Source organism: Linepithema humile, chromosome 3 (assembly GCF_040581485.1).
Source record: "Linepithema humile isolate Giens D197 chromosome 3, Lhum_UNIL_v1.0, whole genome shotgun sequence".
In the NCBI taxonomy this organism is placed as follows: domain Eukaryota; kingdom Metazoa; phylum Arthropoda; class Insecta; order Hymenoptera; family Formicidae; genus Linepithema; species Linepithema humile.
The window spans coordinates 4199497-4220689 of NC_090130.1; the positions used below are offsets into that span (position 1 = coordinate 4199497).

General features: G+C 47.5%; 1 protein-coding gene across 4 annotated transcripts in view; it reads left to right on the top strand.

Annotated features, from left to right (window-relative positions):
- Window positions 1-21193, top strand: part of LOC105676374 (uncharacterized) — an 82344-nt gene that overhangs the window by 51962 nt on the left and 9189 nt on the right. For 3 of the 4 annotated variants that reach the window (XM_067352488.1, XM_067352489.1, XM_067352490.1), the window contains 2 exons: window positions 18361-19710; window positions 20605-21097. In XM_067352488.1, coding sequence (XP_067208589.1) covers window positions 18546-19710; window positions 20605-21044 — 1605 coding nt within the window. In that variant the 5' untranslated portion in view covers window positions 18361-18545 and the 3' untranslated portion in view covers window positions 21045-21097. Of the gene's footprint in view, window positions 1-13155; window positions 15284-15646; window positions 16410-18360; window positions 19711-20604; window positions 21098-21193 lie in introns of those variants that run through there. The other variant, XM_067352487.1, reaches the window with a different exon arrangement.

The window sequence follows — 21193 nt, forward strand, 5'->3', positions numbered from 1 at the left end:
CGCCGTTGCGGCTCCCCCACGGGCTGGAATCGAGGGATGGCGCTGCTGCTGTTGCTGCTGCTGCTGCTGCTGCTGCTGCTGCTGTGCCGCTGATGGTGATGGTCGCTGTGCGAGGGGTTGCACAGCTACCCCTCGAGCGAGAGTGCTGATGTCGGTTCTCGATTCCTGCAGGTCGCTCGTTGTGGTTGTATATGTATGTGACACGCGCACGTGGCACGGTGACGAGCGTGTGTTGCCAATGTCAGTGGCGTAGGATACGAGTTGTTTGCGCAGTACTGCAGCTGTTAGCCGACATATTTTTTGCAAAAAACTGCAAAAATTTTCTAACAAGGGAGGGAAATCTATACAAAAAGTTTCTTATGCGTATTAAATAATCGGTCAGAGAGGAATAGCTGCTTATGCCGATGAAGCAAGAGTGAAAATGTCAATAGTTTCAGGCTTATAAATTAAAGAAGAAAGATTTCTTGTAGACTGAACTCGAGGAAATTGTAGATGACAAAACTTTGTTTAGTTAATTTTGGGGAAAAGTTTACTTTAGCACAATTTGAATGTAAGATTAGTTTTGAAGATGGCTAGAAATTGAAACATTGCGATAAATAAGAATTGTTTTATTTCCGCTAAGAAAAAGCTGGCTGTAGATGCTGAAAAATCAGGCATTGGAAAATAATAAGCGGGAAGTGAAAGCGGGATAGTGCGAGTGTACACATGAGATTTATCGGTCAACTAAAAGCAAAATTTATTTAAATTAAAAGCAAATCCTTTAACTTATTTAAGATCTAAGAACACCGATGTGCCGTACGCGGTAGCGACGGTAAGCTGTGTATTGCAGCCACGGTATTTCGCTCTGTCCATATAAACTGTGATTTCGTATTCTTAGTACGTATATACGCGGCACCATACTTTGCGTAAAGTTGAATTTATGTTGCGCCGCGTATTTGGAGCTCGCTACGTAGACTGGGTCGCTCAGGCTGATTTAAAAAGGAGATTGGAAAAATGTAAAGCAGGAAGCCGCAGTTACAATACGTTGTACTCTCTACATGCCTGCATTTATTCGTCGGAACAAGAGCGATGGTTTCCCGAGCTGAAGCCATTCCCGCAGTTTTATTCATCGTGGATTTCATTATTGACTCTATTAACAATGAAATATCGTGCGTTTTTTTTTTGTCATTTTCTTGGCAATTATTCGATACAAATTGACAAACTAATTTTGCAAACAAATACAGTTTTGCAAACTATTTCGTTACTGGCTTAGTTCTTCGAGAATCGATAACGCGCTTCGTACATTTCTGCAATTTGCTAAAACCTTCTATAATTATAAACAGGAATATATGTTCCGCGAATAAATGGGAGCGTGATTGCGCCACCGCGATGCGTGCGTCGCACTTTCCAGGGGGGGGAGAGTTCAGTCGGGACGAGATTTCCGGCCGACCGGCAAAGACTCTCGATCCGGTCGTCGACCTTCCGCGCTACGCAACGCGCCGACCGTAGGCTATCTGTAAATCTCTTCCTCGCAAACTCCGCCACTGTTTATCGCATCGCGCCGCTTCCGGCGCAGCGCACGCACACGCACATAAACACACCACCCCGGCCGACTCTCGCAAAAATCGAAAAGGGGGGAACAGCTGGTCAGGGTGTCGCGTTCCCGAGTCTCGTTCCTGACGCTACGACGAGCGTGTAAACTCTCCCTTCTCTTTCTCTCTCTCTCTCTCTCTCTCTCTCTCTCTCTCTCTCTCTCTCTCTCTCTTTTGCATTCTTAAGAAGGAGAGAGGACCGACGGTAATTCCTACAGAAGATTGGCTGCATAGTGGCGATGCCACGGCGATATACGTCGTCTACTTGTTGTCGCCGAACGACGGCGGTGTGGCGTTCGGTGATGGTGGTGGTGGTGGTGGTGGAGGTGGTGGTGCAAGGGTGGCGCACGTCAGGGCAATACTACGCAAGGGTGTATCTCTCCCTCGCGCAAAAACGAGGAGAAACGAGGGTGATGCGGCATAGGGAGGAAAGCGACAGGGAGAGTAGAATGCAGAGCGCGCGGCGGAGAAGGGAGGAGGGTAGATTTGAGGGGTCGGCGAGAGGGTGGGGGGTGGGGGGGGTGAGGGGACGAAGGGGAGAACGGTCGCACATGCGCCGGCGTGCGGCATCGATTCGATGTCTAGGCAACACCTGGTAGCGCCCCACGTGCCACGTTAGGGTGGCACCAGCGCGCCACCCCGCGCACGGCGATCCATGCCCTCCGTATCGAATATCCCACTGGCCTTTCCACCCGGCATCTCGTCTACTGACCCATGCCAACGGCGGCGGCGGCGACGACGACGGCGACGGGGGTGACGCGTCTTTCGTCCCTCGCTTTCTGAATTCTACGCCCGTTGCACGCGCCGCGGATGCCCGGCGCCGCGACGACGAGGGAATTCCTTTTTCGTGGGTGGGGCGCGCGGCTGGAATTTCGATACGCGAGCCCCGTGCGCGGGTGGGTCCGTTCGCTGCGCGAGCGATTCGGGAAGGCTGTCCGGTATGCCGTGTAACGCCGATGTCGCACGCGTCACGGCGCGATCTTGTTTTCGGCACGTCAACGCGGGCTGTCGCGAATTTTTCTCGCGTCGCGGGAGAGAATTTCGTCGCTCAAGCGAACCTTGTCAGATGTCTTATTCGATGATGACGCGGCAAATTTGTTGTACGACAAATATAATATCGAACCCACGCTGTAGCGCGTGCGAGTCGTGGCGCCTTTCGATTTATCGCGCGCTCGGCGTCTTCGATTTTGCAGCGCGTGGAGGATGTTTTCCCATTTACATTGGCTGTTCCTATATGAATATGAGATTCGAACGGGGGAATGATGCGAGGCACGGAGGGAGCTAATTTAAGCGATAAAAAGAAAAAAAAGAGCAAGGAGAGGCGAAGATAAACGAGATGGGGGACGCGACGCGTACTTATTTTTCGGGAAATGAAAATACAGCTCCTGCCGTATACAGCTCGCGATCCATATCCTCCCCTCCTCACCCGCGGAATTTAGCTCCCGGTTGCATCCCCACTTCTCGACTGCTCTGTCGATACAGTCAAATGCAAGGGATCCTCGATGTTTGAACTCGATAAAGAGAATTGGGAATTTCTCCTGCGAATAATATTTGCTAATTGGAACGTTCTCGTTGAGAAATAGAAGGATGTTACACAGAGTGACCTAGAATCCTCGTTTCCGTGCTCCAAGTAATGAGACCTTTGAACTATCCTCATTCTATTTTCCCGCCGCAAACGCATAAATGGGAAAAAATACCTCGATTTGAAGAATATTACTGGATTCTGCGAAATTAATTAGGGCAAACTGAGGCAAGTAGCAGATCGGTTTTGATTTTATCAATAGATAATTAATAACAGAATTGATAATTGCTACATAATTTAATTATACGGGCGCTGAATGAAACAAGAAATGCAAAAACAAAAACAACTTAAAATGGGATATTTTTTCATTCATATTTTGTGACACGTAGATTTAGACCTAATGCGTGTAATTTGATTTCAGACTGTAGAAATCTGTGCCAGTCGTTGTCTTGAGTGTGTAGCGAGAGAAAATTAAGTCACGATGTGAACTTCTCCATTAAGACAAAGAATTATTTCCACTTCGTGGAGTTATCGCGCGATCCCATTATCCTCCGCGTAATCCCGCGCGACAGCCTTTCTGCCCGGTTATCGCGCGATATTATTCCGCTAAAATCTTGCCTCGCAGAAAGTCGAGGAGCTTCAAACGGAGAGCCATCAGCGATAATCTATCGCCAAACGACGCGGGCCACAAAGAGCAGATAAGCCTTTATCGTTTATACAGCCTCGCCTCTCTCACCCTCGCGACGCCGGTTACGCGCAATCGTTATTAATTAGCCCAGCTTATCGTAAACTATCGGGGTCACATCCAGGTGTCTGAATTATTTCTACAAACGCGGACTCGCTCGGTCACGTAGAGACTGTTTACCCTAAACCTTCTCCGCGGCACGATGATGCGCGTTAATGGCGACCACCCGCGCTTCTCCCGCGTTATTTACGACGCAGTGACTTTGTGCAAGAATATTCTATAGCTCTACGGTCTTGCACAAGATACGCCCCCGTAGTTGGCGCTAACTTTCTTCGGATAAGAGCGTGGAAATAGTTATGTACACTTTGAAAGGACAACATGCATATATATGTAATTTCACGCCGTACAACTGTTTGTTACGCTTAACACTTTCCACGATGAATTGAAGGGGCGGCGGTGGAAAGGTGCGACATGGTAGCGCCTCGCGCCGGTCTTAGGCTCTTCAATTCGCCCGGCGCGCCGGGAGAAAATACATTTACGCCAAACGAGGCGAGAGCGACCCTTGTCGCTCGCCGGAGAGTTAGCATTAAGCGAGATGTACGCGTGCGACGAATAATTTACGAGCCTCCGATTTAGAATACCGATTCGGCCGCCTTGGCTCCGCGGGGGTACACGCGAATCGGGACGAGAGATTGTGCAGCGTCGGGAATGAAATCAAGCCCACCCACGTGGGCCGATACGAATCGGCGACAACGACACGCCATTCGCTCGTGTCTGGTAATCTCACCTGAGATATCCGCGAAAGGTCGTCGATGTGGAAGACCGAATCGCTCTGGGCGTTATAAAGCGCGGGCGCCCGGTAACGAGATATAAACTTTGATATTTCGCTTACCGTGTGCACTCGCGCGCGCGCGCCCGCCCCAATCGGGGCTACGCAAATATTTTGATTTCAGGCCGGCGCGGCGTTTGTTGGGAATTTCTCTGCGCAGAATGGCGCCTTTCGCTCTTCATCGCCAGGGAGATCGGCTGAATAGCGACCAGCCCTTTTCAATTACGGTTACCTTCCGGGATTATTGAATGAACGTGCAACAGAAGGGTTTGCGTATCGAATATTCACATTTTACGCACGGCATTAATTTTCATTCCGACCGTTCGCAATTATTCGTTGTTCGATTTCAGGCCGATCTTTTATTGCAGGGTGATACGATATCATTATAATTGTTATAATAAGTTTCCAAAACTAATAATAGCTGTGAACGCTAGTGGCGCTTTGAAAGTAAAAGAATAATGTCATATACGCTTCGTTGAATCTCTTCGTTGTACCGAAACGCAATACCGCTCCATGCAGAATCGAATCAGAAATGAATGGAAACCTATGCTTTGAAACCCGATTGTGCGCCCGATTGTTGTCAGGTTGACGTCGTGCTAGTCGTTTAACTCGCATCCACAGGTAGTTGATTTCGTTGTCCGGGTTTTGCTGGCTTCACAGCAGCCGCGTTGGATTGCGCTCGATGCTTGAATGCAAGAATGGGGAACTTGGAGTTTTGGCTCGCGAGTTGCGCCGGGCGTATTTTATTCCGCAGAGTGCTCCGCAAACTTTCACACAGTCACGATCACATTCGTTGAACTTGGCAGATTCTACACCTGCCATTGTGTGAGAAGTTGACGAAAATGTAAAGAAAAAAAGAATACAATTTATCTAAATCGTTTTAAATGATTTTTTTTCCGAATTTAAGGGAAAAAATTAGTTTTGTAAATTTTTGAAACGGAAATAAATTATAAATTATCGAGGGAATGTAAGAAATTAGTTTAGCAGTTATTTAATTGAATTATTCACAGGCAAACTTGGATAAATTTGGATTGGTCTGGCGTTCAAGGTTCCGGCTGCTAGGCAAACCAAACTTCAAGTAACTATGCGAGAGATCGATCGTCTCGTGCTCATCGTGCTATGCAGGTTGTACGGGCTCCCTTGCACGCTTCGCGTAATTTCAATCGCGAAACACTTTGACGTCGCGATGTATCGAGGAAAGAATAAAAAAAAGCCCGATGCTTTATGCGGCCGCGTGTATAGTTCGGCGATTGACTCTATTCTGCGCTTTTCCGCTTTTCATGCCACCACTCTTCATTCGCTGGACAAAGAGAACAATAAGCATGCCGAAAACTCGCGCGTACCTTTGATAGTTTGCGACCGCAACTTTCGGCAGCCGAGCGTTTTGGCAAGAAACAGGATAGGAAAGACGATACTTAAGCATCTTGGGTGTTTCTTGTAGTCTTGAGTTACGGAAGTATTGGCGCGATAAAATTATTGAGAGAAATATTACTTGCGGCTGCGAGGATTCCTCAAATAATTGAATCCTTTGCATTACTTACACGCGTTATTAATGAGTTATAATCTATACTTTTTTATAAATAAGTTTATTGAAATAATGTTGATCGTGTTTATCGCAACAGTAGTTAATATTCATGTGCCATAATAGCGAAAAGTTTAAGAGTGATTAACTATATAATAAGATTAATTGAAATATTAATTTATTCTTAACGAAAACTAATTAACTTTTCCTTGACAAAAAATATCGAGAGGACAATAGTTCCTGAATAATAAACGAATGAAAATGCTTGGAAGCGAGACTTTCGAAGGACAATATTTTCCCTCTCCCGAGTATTACATTAAATATGACGTCTCTCTTCCGGAAAATCTTGAGAGAACAAACCTTTCGTTTCACCTTTTTGCTTCATTATGCATTATTTATCTTACTGAGTTTGCCACTGCATTGCGTCATCTCGTAATCTACTTATCCATAAAAGTGGAACTCGGGCCCTTCCGCATCGTGAAAAGTGCGGCTGTTTGAAGTATTAACTTGTCGTTGTTATTCCAAGAGCAACGGCGCTTCCCGGAGCTCGTATTCGTATTCTCGAACAGTAAGTAACGTCCATTGCTAGGGTCGATGCCGCGATAATGTCTGGAATTATCGATCGGCATGCATTAACGGCTTCACCCTCGTATCGTGAAAATCAAGGATGACAAGGGAGGGGGGAATCCGGGATACGCGTACTTTTGTGAAGCATGGTAAAACCCCTCCTCGTTAAAACAGCAAGTGGGAAGGCAAGATACGTGAATCATTGCACCATTGATTCAACACGTCACGGAGATATTAGATTAACGCTGAAATGACGGATTTTTTATTCAAAGTAAATTGTACACCATGAATGTTGCATTTTAATTTAAAAAAAATTAAACTGATTTTTAAAATCAACGATATTAAAAATCGATATTTAAACATACGACGTTGTGAAAACACGAATGTAATACTGATAGTTCTTTTTTAATAAACCTCAATGTATCTGTCGAAGTTTTAATAGCAGAGTCGGAGGAGCAATTCCGTCTCTCGATGTATTCGCGCCTCATCGCCACCTTGTATGTGTCCCACCCTTCCATGTAAGCGCATGCCAACTGTTATAGGGGTTCTAAAACAATACGAGCACTGGGATGCTGACGTATCTGCAGCACTTTATCGCGATATATACTCGGTGGATTTACGATTTACGAACCTGAAGCGAACGGGAACAAGGATTCAGATCCCACCACATGTTACGCGCGTGTATTTCGCCGTGATGTTTTTAAAGTCAACCTCGTATATACGTACGTACGTACATTCGTAATTTGGACTGCCGAGAATGGCGAAGATCACGCTCGTAACAAAATCGACTTAACGCGATAGCTGCGGCGGGAATGCTATTTTTGCAATCAATGTCCGAAAATACTGATACGATTTTGAAATATTGATTATTATATTATCTTGCGCAACAACGTTTTAACGTTAAATTTTTATGTCATGTTATTAACATAAAAATAATATGTGACAGAATAGGAGAAATATCGCATAAAAATTATGAAAACAGAATATTTAAAGTTTCAATAAAATACTAAAAAAAAAATATATAAATAGAACAATAAAGCTTGAATAATTTTTATACATTACATTTGAGAAATATAATTATGGAAGACTAATTGTAAGCGTAAGATCTTTAATTCTTGATCTACTGAAATTCCGAGTTGAAGAATCTTTATAAGAATTCTGCATTTCTGGCAACGCCGCTCTCCAACTATCCCTCTTTCGAGCACCCTTCCGCAGTTCTAGGGTGAATCATCCCTCGTTCTCAAGCCCCCCGATGATAATGCGACTCCCCGCGTACTTTGTACCGTCGAAGGAGGTCAGGTCTTTGTGTCGGATGATATAAATTTATGCGTAAGGAGAAGAGGGCCGGACCGTGAGATATTGCGGCAACAGAGGAGAATGTCGTGCGATGGTGGAGAGATAAGCGATCGGACGGATTTAGAAGAACGAACAGAGAGAACATACGAAAGACTCGAGTTTATTGCGTGGATATATATTATATATACAATATATATATATATATGTCTCTACGGGGCGTATTATCGTGATGTTTTTTCTAAATATAACTCGTCTATGTACGTTTGGGAATAACGCGAATTATATCGTTGGTGTACAAAAAAAACATTTACAAATTGAAAGATAAAATTATGAGATAAGCCGGTAATTTATAGGCCACTCTAAATATAAGAGGCGTATCTAAAATAGATCTTATACAAATTACAGATTTATATTCGTGCGCTGAATCCTGCGGTTCCCAGTCGTATCTACTATTTGTATTCGTATTCGAGCGTTATCTGAATCTATCGTTATTCGTAAAATTTGATTTATGCCACTCTCAAAGCACGACTCGTGTACGTGCAAAGAGGTGAGAGAAATATAGAAAAATATAGGTGTGCATTCGTGTGGGTTGGAAGAATCGTTCGCGTGTATTTCCATGCGCCTGACGTCATAATCCAAGATAGCTGATGTAGGTATCAAGGACCTTTAAAGACCTGTTATCTTGCATGAAATTGCAGATATTGATTTTCTACGGTTTCGATCGAACGTAAAATTTATTGCGCAATGTTATTAGTTCAGAGAGCAATTCAAAGCATCTTATTTTAAGTAATTCGTGTATGCTTTCTACTACAAAATGCTAATTTTAGTCTTCGTGTGGTATTTTGATATACATATTTCAGGAATCGTACAGTTATTAAGTCGAGTGAAATTAATTCTTAATCGCATTAATTCACCGTAATGTCGCCAACGACTTAGCACTGTTCGCGAACGGGCTGCATAATCGTGGCCGAATTTTATAGGGCGGAAAGATGAGGATTTTGATACCTTTTCTCGGCTCGCATAAAAGGCGGAGAAATAATTACATTCGGGATGAAAGATTTTCCTCTAAACTGGCGATTATCTTCATCTTTTTTTTTTTTTTTTTTTACAGAAAACACACAAAGAATTTTTCCTCAATTTCACGTTTCAAATATCTACGCGAAAAAGAATACGTTCCTCTTCAAATATGTTGAAATATGTTAATGAAAAAGATTAATTTGCAGCAGCCAGTTTTTTATTTGTCCGAGTCGTAATTATTATGCTCGTATCATCGTGTTTTAAACGGAGTTTTAAATTCTACTCCTCAACTTTAAAGTCCCAAGTTTCACGGTGAGCCATTATCTAACGTAATTCACAGTTTCCAAGGTAAATCATCTCCGTGATACGGCGCTACTTGGGAGAGCGTCTCGGAGAAAAAGCGATGAGCACAAAAGGAACGAGACCCCGATAAAGGAATGGAGCTGTAAGTCCCGCGAGCGGGCGACGTCGTTATGTGTTATTAACGTCATTTATTATTCATTTGTTAATTGCTGTACCTGCAATATTTATATGTCACTTATGCGTGTCGCCAGTTTGAGTTGGTGCTAAACTAATAGGGACCAAGATAAATATAGTTTAATAACATCAGACGTATTTAATTTAGATTAATATATCCACTTCAGCTGAAACTCATTTAGGCACGTCAAAGTAATGGGCAAAGTTAATAATTAAATTATGCAAGATAAATGGATCATATATATACGACTGTTAAGAAGAGTCAATGAGACTTTCACTCCACAATTATCTCTCTTGAAACTTTACGAATATACTTTACGAACGATGAAATAGAGATAATCAATAATTAAACATCGCTATTCCTGTTCCTTTTCTTTTTTATTTTAACGACCGTAGAACGACCGAAACAAAGGGATCTCGGAAAGAAAAGCAACATGGCTTCTTTGAGAGAGACGAAATCCATACCACCCACATGCTATGACGTATTCGACTTTTACCCTTTGCGTTTCTCCATGTGTTTCCAGAAATAACACGCACACATATGAGAGCAGATATCCCCCTGTACGATCCAAGCCGCGCGCGTGCGAAACGGTGTAATATATATTTACGTACGCATCATTTCGCTATACGGCACGACGACCCGGAATCGCCCTTTTGCTTAATAGAACTGCTCTGTAATAAAATGGCGACCACTCGAGCGAAATTGGAATGTATCGTACATTATTGTTCCACCCCGGTCGCCCGAGTGTGTCCAAAGCTTTTTCCGCGTGTGTTTGTAAAGCTGTGCAGGGCCGACTGTAAATGTAACGATGTCCTAAACCTACTTAGCCCCGGCATTTTTATCGATCCTTTTTAATGAGAGCCAATAGCTGAATGCGTACAGCACAAGGGATACGTTTTTTATGAAACTGTGAAAAAATGCAATGGAAAACAATTAATTAATTCTTTCCATATTGATTTCCATATTGATATATTATTATATTCTAAATTAAAATTGTAATTAATTCGATAAAATAACAATATTTTTTTCTATAATTCGAAATATATGTCGCAAATATCTCAACGTCATTTTATTTTTATTTTTTTTAGCGAAAGAGGGAATTAAATTTTGAAACGTGTTTTTTTTATTAAAAACCTACGGACATTTTAGCAAAATCGTTAATTTTCGTGCGCGGAGAAACGTTTTCAATTACTTTACAATCGAGAGACGCCTCCTGAGCCTCACAGGCCTGCGGCTAAATTTCTGGATTGGCTGGCCGTTTCGTTATTATTCGTTTCGCTCGCTCTCCACTCGACTCGAGCACATCGCTTCGCCGACCATCACCCGTTGCTCGGCAACCTCTGACTCGCGACGTGTCGTTATATGATAGCAGCGGGGGTGGATAACCGGCGGTTCAGTCTCTCTCTCTCTCTGCCTCTTTCCCTTTCTGCCTTCCTCGTCTCTCTCTCTTTCTCCCCTCTCTTCCTCCGCTTTCTTTCTCTCTTGTTTTTCAATTGCTCTTTGGAGCTGCTGAGTAGCAAACTCGTTGACCAAACGGTCATTACGACACAAATGTTAGTTATACCTTGACGATATCGTCAGACACTCCGCGAACGAGCGAGCGAGCGAGCGAGCACGAACCAGGGGGGTATATACGGGGGTAAACCACCGTAACCACCCTTCGGCGAATAGCGCCGTTGGCACCTACCAACTGTAGCTGCGGGGATTACGCTCGTACGTGTTGGACATAATTTTTCCTCGAAAGCTTATAGCCGGCGGTAAAAAAGAAGATGAATGAACTGTGTATAAACGAGTCTTGTTTCAGATCGCTTGTCTCGTGTCGTGGTGTATGTTCTTAAAATCTACGATCGTCGGAAGTATCGCGTAGATGAAGAGATAGCATTCGTCAAAAAGGTCGTATCTCGATTCATTAATCACTTACGCTATCGCTAATCTCTTGCACAATCTCGCATTCCGAGACAATTAGCGGCGTCGCCGTAAATTTCACCGAACACATCGCCAGTTTGGCCATATCGTTTTGCTGTGCTTACGTCACAGCGACAAATAACGCCTACGCATGTGCACGGGACGGGCTGGACGGGAAGGAAAATAAGAGGCGGAATAGGAATAGGAGAGCGCGATAAACGCCACGCTATCAACAAACGACGCCGATCTTCGGGTGGGAAAGTTTTATTAAAAATACCGGAGGGAGAATTCGTTAACTAAAATTGCGTTATAAACGCAACGCGTTCACAACATATCCGAATATCGATGCGACGGAACGCGCGATGGGAAAGTCAGTTTGTTCCCTGCCGTGGCAATTATACCACTTACAAGCAGTTACAGTACACTTTATCGTCAGCCGTCGGTCTTAATCGTGAACGTTACGAGTGATATACTATTCCGTGCGATACAAGTAATAAAATGCAAGTGATAAAACAGCGGCGGGGAAATCAGTATTCGTTAGCTTTATGGAGCACACGTGTAGTCAATTTCGTTTTACGTTTCGACTCGACGCTGCGAGGAGCTCCCCCGAGAAAGTTGGAGCAACGTATATCGCGGACAAGAGTTCTGAGAAAATAATCCGAGTTAATTCCGTCGGAGCTACATCTCGGGCCAACTTGTAGCGCTAATTCCAGAACTCTACTGTAAGAACAATGGGCATACAGCCATACGCGATAAATAAATCTAATAAACGACACGCGGGGGGGGGGGGGGGGAGAGGGGCAGAGCGAGATGGAGGAAAACGGGCCGACCGACTTAACCGGCGGGGGGGGATGGCGGAGGGGAGGGAGGGGGGGGATGAAGGAGATGGGGAGATGGAGAAGACATCGACAAAGGGAGGCAGACAGAAACTCGAGGCGCGGATGGCACGAGGGTGAGAAGAGGCGCACGGGAACAGGGACGCGAGATGGGATGGAACGTCACACGGGAGCGAGAAGCAGCGATGGCGGGAACGCGAGGGGCGACGGGGGAGTGTTGCCGGAGGAAGAGGGAAGCGCGCGCGTTGGACGGCGCGCTATATCGCAAACCCCGCCGGCGAACGCGGCAGGATGCCGAGGTCGGCGGCGCTATCGATTGGTGTCGGCGTTTCCTCGTCGGTATCTAGCGGCTGGCGCGCTCTCTCCCTTTCTCCATCTCCTTCTCTCTCTTCTCCCCCCCCCCCCTCTCTCGCTCTCGCTCTCGCTCTCTCTCTCTCTCTCTCTCTCTCTCTCTCTCTCTCTCTCCCTCCCTCTTTCTCTCCGTCGCGGGGAAACTCGCCACCTAACCCTCCGGTTCCCTTTCTCTCCGTCTCACTCCGTTGCACGCTCTTCCGCCCTTCCTTCTCATCCACCCACCGACGGTAACAGGTGTTGGTCTGGCCTCGAACTCGTACAAAATCGATGGGCGAGAGCCGGATCGGCGTCGCGAGGGGTTTCCCCGCCGATCCAGCCCCTCCTACCCCCCCGCTTGGCACCGGCCGCGGGTAACATCCACCATCCCCTCGATCGGGAAGGAAGAGGAGGAGGAGAAGAGGGTGGCGTGTAAGAAAAGGGGAGAGCGAGAACGCGAGGAGGCGCGGGAGGACGCGCTGCAGCCGACGGAGAGACGCTACGTAGAAATAAGCGGGAGGGTGAGATAGCGCGGGGGGGGGGGGGCGAAAAGACAGAGGGAGAGAGCGCTGCACACGAGCGCGGCGTCGGCGAGGACGCAGGCGCCCGGGACGCGGGACGACGCTCGTCGGCGACGCTGCATTGGCAGTTGCACCCCAGCCACACCCGGTACAAGTCATGTAGTCGGGCTACCCTCCACCGCGATACACGGCGGACAATTGTTGCTTCTGCGCCTACAGGTGGTACATCTTCGTCTTCGATCTTCGCGGAGCTCGTCGGTGCCCGCGTCCGCCGTCGCCCAGTGCCCGGGGATTCCGTCGTCGTTGTCGTCGTCGTCGTCCCCGTCGTCGTTCTCGTCGTCGTAATCATCGCCGGTCGTCGTCGTCGTTGTCGTCGTCGTCGTCGTCCTTGTCGACCCGCCGCTCGCACTTGTTCCACGTCATCGTATCCACCACCGCCGCCACCGCCGCCACCGTCGTCGTCGTAGCCACCGTCGTCGTCGCGGTGCTCGTTGTCGTGGTTACGCCTCATATATCCGTCCGCTGAGCGAGACTGCCGATAGTCCGCGTGCTCGTCGATCGACTCTCGTCGTCGTCGCGGCACGTTGCGGGTGTCCGTGTCGAGAGACGCGCGAAGCCTCGAGGGCGAGGATCGTCGGCGTGGAAACGTCGACGGGACGTCGGCAACGGTGCCGAGAAACGGGAGGAATTGCGAGCGACGCAAGCGTGCCGCCACGGCGAAGCGAGAAGGGGGAAGTGTGCCGTGAGCTTCGGGCGCGCTCGCCAGCCAAGTCGCTTTCGACTGCGTGTGTGCACCGCGAAGGGTGAGAGCGAGAGCGCGCGAGCCGGGGGGTGCATCGGGGGCGCGCGCGGGATTTCCGGGGTCGCGGAGAGGGCTAGAGGGAGCTATCGACCACACACGTAAGGCGACGGCGGCAGCGCTCGCACACACACCGGCGCACACGGATACACAACATCGCGGACCTGTTGTCCAACTTGTTGCTCGTCCCTGCGAAGGCACACACCCGCCCACCTCCGGAGTCGAAGGAGAGAGCTTCGTTTTCGAAAAAGGAGGAAACAGCGGTCGCGAGGGATCGTTGAATCGCCGAACGGAAACACCGCGCTGCAACGAACGAGCCCCGGCCCCGGAAACGCGGGCGAAGAAGGCGAGGATGGCAATACGGCGAGAGTGAAAACCACGGAAACTCGGAAGGGAATATTTCGATGCGGATTTACTGGATTTCGAGTGAAAAGCGGAAGGGAGAGAAGACGAAAGGAAATTCTCTCGCTAATTTCCACCCGCCGTGCACAGCTTTGAGCGGAGAGAAAGTCAGCTTGTGATGCAGTGTTTCTTCAGTCGGGAATTATCGGGTCGTATCTTGTGAGGAGATTGGCATTCTCATCCTGCGTCGCGAGACACTTTGGATTAGAACGAGAAGAGGAAAAAAAACGCGCTGGAAGGAAAACAGAACGGACGTGTTGGAAAAATTGCTCTTTCATCCTCAGGGTATCAGACTATCCGTTTCCTGCGAGTTCCTGCGATTCGGGGGAAACTAATGACGCGCGCCGAGTAATTCAGAGGACCAATTCCGTATAGAAAATCAACTGTTCGCGCGTATCGAAGCGCTCGCGAAGCCGTTACGCTTACGGAATCGTCAAGGGAGCAACGGCACATGCCCGTCGACTGTGGAGATCTCGTGCGTTCGGCGCGATACAGAAGACTCGACAGAACGGCGGACAGTCATTTTCTAAGCGCATCCTAATTTCGAAAGCCAACCGAGATCTTTCTCTTTTATACACCGCCCTAATTAACTCGTCGCCGTCGGTGTGAATCCGAGATCGTCGCGATGAGGCTATTGTCGTCGAGACGCGCGCGTCCTAGATCAGCGGTCGCATCGAGCGTCAACGAGACGCGATATCACCTGGTGGACCAGCCGGGCGAGTGAGCGCAATCGCATTCCCTCGCGAAGTCGGAGCGACGGAAATCTCGCGCGTCTTCTTTCCGCGGTTACGCATGTTACTGCCGGAGAAAGCGAAGGACAACGAAATCGCGGAGGTGAAACGGACGTGAAGAGAGGGAGACAAGCTAGATGAGTGGAACGCGTAGAAGTACGTGTAAGTACGTCTCGCGGATGGCACACAGGCGGCAGGTATGAGACCGGCGTCGTGAAAAAACATGTAAATTTTCCACCCGTGAATACAACGAAAGCAATACTACAAACAAGGTAATCTCGAGGAACAAAGCAAAGGCAAGCCGCACACCGCTTTCCGCCAATCCATCCCCCTCCCGACAACTCTCGCACTTGTAATCGCGCTTAAGAAGAAGAATTTCCCCCCCGCCCCTCCACCCCTTTCAAAAGAAAAACAAGAACCGACATCGCACACGTTCCCTCGTTCGAGACTCGATCGAGACACGATCGAAGCTCCTCCCAGCGCTCGCTTCACTTGAGAGATATTTTAATATGAATGTATACACGTATATATATAGACATCGTTGATCGTCACCCACTCTCATCCCTGTATATATAATTATACAAATATATACGTTTACACAGAATCCTATTGAATAATCGTGCAACGACGTCTAGGGTTAAACGGCGATATATCGCCGGGATAGCTGAGCTGATCGCGAGCGTTTCATCTTCCCTGAGGAGAATCGTCCCCCGCTCATTCTTGCTGCAGGGAGAATTATCTAATTAGAGCAGTCCGCTGTCGATAGATCAACACGAGACGACCATGTCGCGTCTGAGAATACCTGAGAGGGAGCGCGCAGATGGGGCGAACAGTTGGAGCATCGATTGAGAAATTGATCGACGTCGTGTTCCTGGTGGCCTCCGCGGAGACCACCAGGAAGATAAATCCAGCGTTTCCGCTCGCGCTGCAGGACGATTGACGACGCACGTTGAGCCGCACACATTTCTATCGCGCGCATAAAACTCGCCGAGAAAGAGCAGAGCTTCTTCGCGAAGGGAGACTCGTTTCGCGCGACACGCGGATCGATAGCCTTCGATCCGGGAGCAAGAACTCGCGATAAAATATCGCCGTCACGCCGAGGGACCGAGGAAGGAGGCAGGGAAAAGGATACTCAAGACTCAAGAGGGTTGTTTACTCGCGCGGTTGTTTGGTGATCTTAGAGCGATATTTCGATATTAATCCCGGTGGGAGGAAACGACGATCAAGGCAAGATGCCGCGGTGCTACATGGTAAAGAAGGCTCTGTGCAACAAGTACATAACCAGCGTTGCCAGAGGATTCGAAAGCTGGGGTCGCGGAAGGAGCACGCCGTCGCCGACCACCATACCGCTGCCCGTCTCGCCCGTCGAAGGGTGCGTCGCACCCCCTGTTGCACAAGGTACGCCGCATCCCGCGTATTTTGCCGGGAGTTTAGCGATCGTTATTGCAACTCGGGTGCGATAATTATTTTTGCGAGCGATCGATTCACGAGTCGGAGGGAGGGTTGTTTTGTCTCGAAACTCCCCACGACAGACAAGACACGAGAGATTAAAATTACACGTTACGTAAACAATATGGGGAAAATATATAAATATGGTGAATATATTTTTTGATACCAGGATAATCTTGGAGCTATTAAAAAAATGCGAGAGACTTTTTTTTTCCTTCTATTCTTTGCTTCGGCAGCTTTAACGTGATTCCGCGAAATTCACTTTAGCGCCCGATATGCGTTTGTATCGAATTATCAAGTAATAATGGCATATGCCGTTGCGCACCGCGTAATTCCCGACAATGCGTTGCCTGGTCGCAACAAAACGACCTTAATTGTCGGAATTCTCCGTGGCGTTACTACTTGTACGGCGCATCCGCCTCTCGTGTGAACGGCGAAAATGGCATGCGAAACTTGCCGAGACGGTAAATGCAGTTACAAAGGCAGTACTCAGAATCATCGTAATGGCGATGCGCGTTTACAGCACATCGTCGACACGAAGAGGTGAAAATTCTGCACGCTTGTGCTACAAGTAATTTGAAATTGGCTGAAAATGATTGCGTCTCTGTCCAAAAGGTACACCTACAAAAGTGCGAGTTAAACGCCTGACAATTAATGAGATTTTTATTGAAACTTCAAAATTAAAAATATTTGGATACATAGTGTAATTAAGAAAATTAATTTATTTCCATATTCATAAAGATAACATTGAGATTAAGACATCGAGAAAATTATCAAGTATTATTAAGTATGCTAATCTGAAGACGGATAATTATGAAATCATATATTATATTGAATAAAAATTAGGGCTTTTTTTCGTCATTATTTTTCTTTAACATGATTAATTTGAAAGTTCTTCGCAATTTTAAAGAAATGACGGAATCAAAGATGAAATCTTAATTTTCATTCAATCATTTCTCAACTATACAAATCTGAAATCAACATACTCGCAACGACGCATGCTATCAACACAAAAATATGTAATCAGTATTCACGACAACATATTAATTTTGCAGTTTTACATTTACATAGTAATACATCCTGGTAAATATTTTTTTTACGATCAGAATATGCCTCTCGCGATCGTGCGACTCGTGACGAAAAAGTTGCACATATCCGAAGTGGGTAAAAAACTTACGCGGCACAAACAGAAATAATTTTATACGACGCGAAAAGACAGGACACCTGCATTTGCATAATAATTCATAACCGTCGATGCAGCCGCGAGAAGTGACACTCCTCGCGCGTGATAAAAATTCATTTTGTCGATGCACGCGCGACGTACGAAAACAACGACGCAGAAATATTAAAACGGGATCGCGATCCGTCCGCATGAAGAAGACTGTCGCTCTTAAAACGAAACGTGCACTTTCATAACCGAGTTATCGTGAAATTTTATATCCGCTTACTCCGGGAGACCTCCTTGGTACTCCCATCCCCTTTGACCTCGTTTCTAACATATTTGCCGTCATAATCCCGCTACCCCCACCCCCGCAATCCGTACTGTGCATCATCCCATCCCCCTCCTGCGCCTACCGCTGCACTTCCTCCTGCCATCATCAAGGTTCGACACTCTTTGCTATCGCGCCGGTAACGAGAATCGGATACTCTTCTCGGCATTCCCATTTAAAGTCCCGCGCGGCGTCGTTAAATCTTCGATTAAAAAGTCAAATGAAAGCGAAGGAACGAGATTACACGCTGCTCCATCCCCCCCCCCCCCGCGATTCCGTCGCGGCGGCACACGGTTTTCATAATAACACGAGCTGCTTTGAATCGGCTAACTTATTTTATTCTTACCTAATGGCGCGGTAATCAATAGTATCACGAAACGGCGAGTGAAACTTAATCTTTATAATTCCAGAATGTCTCAACACGCAACCGAGGGACTCGACGGCCGTCACGGCTCCCGCTGCGCCCGACGCGGAGCCCCCGAAGGGGCAATCGGGCGATGCGAGTGTCGCGACGACCGCAACAACGACGGCGTCAACGTCATCGTCGATATCATCGGTCAGCGCGACAGCACCCGCGGCAACAACGGACTACTCGATGACGACGAGGGTGGAGAGGACCACCGTGATCGCGTGCACCACGACGGCGTCACCGACCATCGCACCCTCCACAGAATCGATCGTCTCGCCCGCCAAGGAGACGGCGACGACGGCGGCCGCCTCGCCTCCGTCGGGCGTGCGAACGGCCTCCGACAGATCCGCGGAGATCGCGACGTCTATCGCGACGTTGCACGCCCCGTCGACCGGCGAACCGTCCCCGCCGTCCGGCGCGTCGACGCTCTACCGCCTGGAGGACACGTCGGAGCAGTCGAGAACGTCCGACGCCAAGACGATACGACTGTCGCCCGCGTCGTCCTGCGTCGTGCCCGTGCCCGTGTTTTCGTCCATGTTTAAGGACCGCTCCGCGGCGGAAACAGAGGCGGCGCACGATCTTCTGGAGCTGTCCCGGTCGCTGCCGCCGTTACCGCCGCCGAGCGTCGTCGCTATCGGGCCCCAGAGCGTGATCGAGGCGCCGGCGAGCGACGTGCAGGAAATGACGGTCTACCAGCCGGCCGAGCAGCCGATTTATCAGGTGAACACGATCGACTTGACTACCTCGACCACCATCTACAGCCACCATCATCAGACGCAGCAGCAGCCGCAGCAACAGCCCGCCGCGGCCGCCGGTATTATTTACGAGTCTAGCGCGACCATCGTGCCGACGGGCAGCGTCTTCATACCTCTGTCACCGGTGCAAGAGATCCTGCTGACGTACAGCACGTCCGCTATACCGTGCACGCCGATAGTCGCTTCGCAGCCGCAGCATCAGCTGCCGCAACAGCCGCCGCAGCCATTGCAACAGCAGCCGCAGATACAACAACAGCCGTTGCAGCAGCAGCAGCAGCAGCAGCAGCAGCAGCAGCAGCAGCAGCAGCAACAAATTGAAGCGGCGCCGCCGCTGACACCGCCGACCTCCGAATGCAGCAGTGATATCGAAAACAGTAATCCGAATTCGCAGCCGACGCAGAAGGACAAGGAGGTGCAGACCAGCACTGAGCAGGCGGAAGGAGTGAAAACGGCCAGCTACACCTACGACACGTTACTGGTGTCGGACGGCAGGTCGAAAAATAAGAAGGCGCCCGTCGCGAAAAAGAATCAGGAGAACGAGCCGGTCGAGGCACCCGAGGCCACCAAGGTCGGTCGTTACGTGTGCTGCGAGTGTGGTGAGTTGAAAATAATTAAATTAATTCTGCGACGCGTTCGGCTAAAACGAAATCCTGTATAACAATCTCTCTTTTCATTGAAACTGTTTTATCGAAGTTTATTAATTTTCTCAGTTCTCGGTTTTACGATTTTTAGACTTTTTATTTTGAACACGCGATATAACGAATTTTTATTTTGGCCTCAGAGATGTATTTATTTTAATATGTATTTGTGACAAATTTACTTCTGATTAAAAAAAATTCAGTATAGAAAGTATTTTTAAAATTATATTGACTGATGAAAACGTTAATGTTAATTGTACTAATATTCAGAATGTTTTGAGAATTAATAAGTATATTAAATTATGATTGAAACACTCTTGCATCGAGCTGAAAAGAGCGCTAAAGAGGAAAACATATCATATGCTCTCAATAGCATTTATATTAAACCCACTTTAAATCATCTAATTTGTAACAGAATTCGAGGTAGAATTCTATTTATAATTTTATGTGATGTAGAAAAATTCTATTTCCAACAATAGAAATGATTAAAAAACGAAAACAATATAAATACAGATATCGTATTCAAAGTGCTTTTATTCGAAATAACTTAAAAAATTTTAATTTTAACTTGAAATTAGTTCAAAATTAGATTATATGAGAGAGATATCCTCAAAGTACGCTGTTTTTTTCTACATATATAATACATAATAATTGTGTATAAACTTGTACGATTTTGTACATTACGTTTACATAATTTTATATAATATTACTTTATCTTGCCGTTCGCGGATTTATATAATATGAACGGATTAATTTTGATTGACTTGAATATCGTGAACACAATCTCGCACGACTTAGCGGATATATGGCTCAAGTATTCAGTCCCTCGTCAACCCCGTACGTTTCCTTCAGGCAAGCAATACGCGACCTCGTCGAACCTGTCGCGGCACAAGCAGACGCATCGCAGCATCGACTCGCAATCGGCCAAGAAGTGCATCCACTGCGGCAAGGCGTACGTCAGCATGCCCGCCCTAGCGATGCACGTTTTGACGCACAAGCTGACGCACAGTTGCGGGATCTGCGGCAAGATGTTCTCACGGCCCTGGTTGCTTCAGGGTCATCTGCGTAGTCACACCGGCGAGAAGCCCTACGGATGCGCTCACTGCGGCAAGGCGTTCGCCGATCGCTCGAATCTGCGGGCGCACATGCAGACGCATTCGGCCGACAAAAACTACGAGTGCCCGACGTGTCACAAGTCGTTCGCCCTCAAGTCGTACTTGAACAAGCATCTGGAATCGGCGTGCATGCGCGAGCCGAACGAAGGCAGCAACGACGTCGACGCGCCGTCATAATGCCGGGACCAGGATGTCGATGCACCGACAGAGCGACGAGTGGCAACGATCAGGTAAGCTTCACGGCGAATCGCGGCCAGAGATAGATGTGGCTCTCTACTTTTTTTTTTCTTTTGCAAAAATTGATATCAATCTTTCTATCGTTTCTC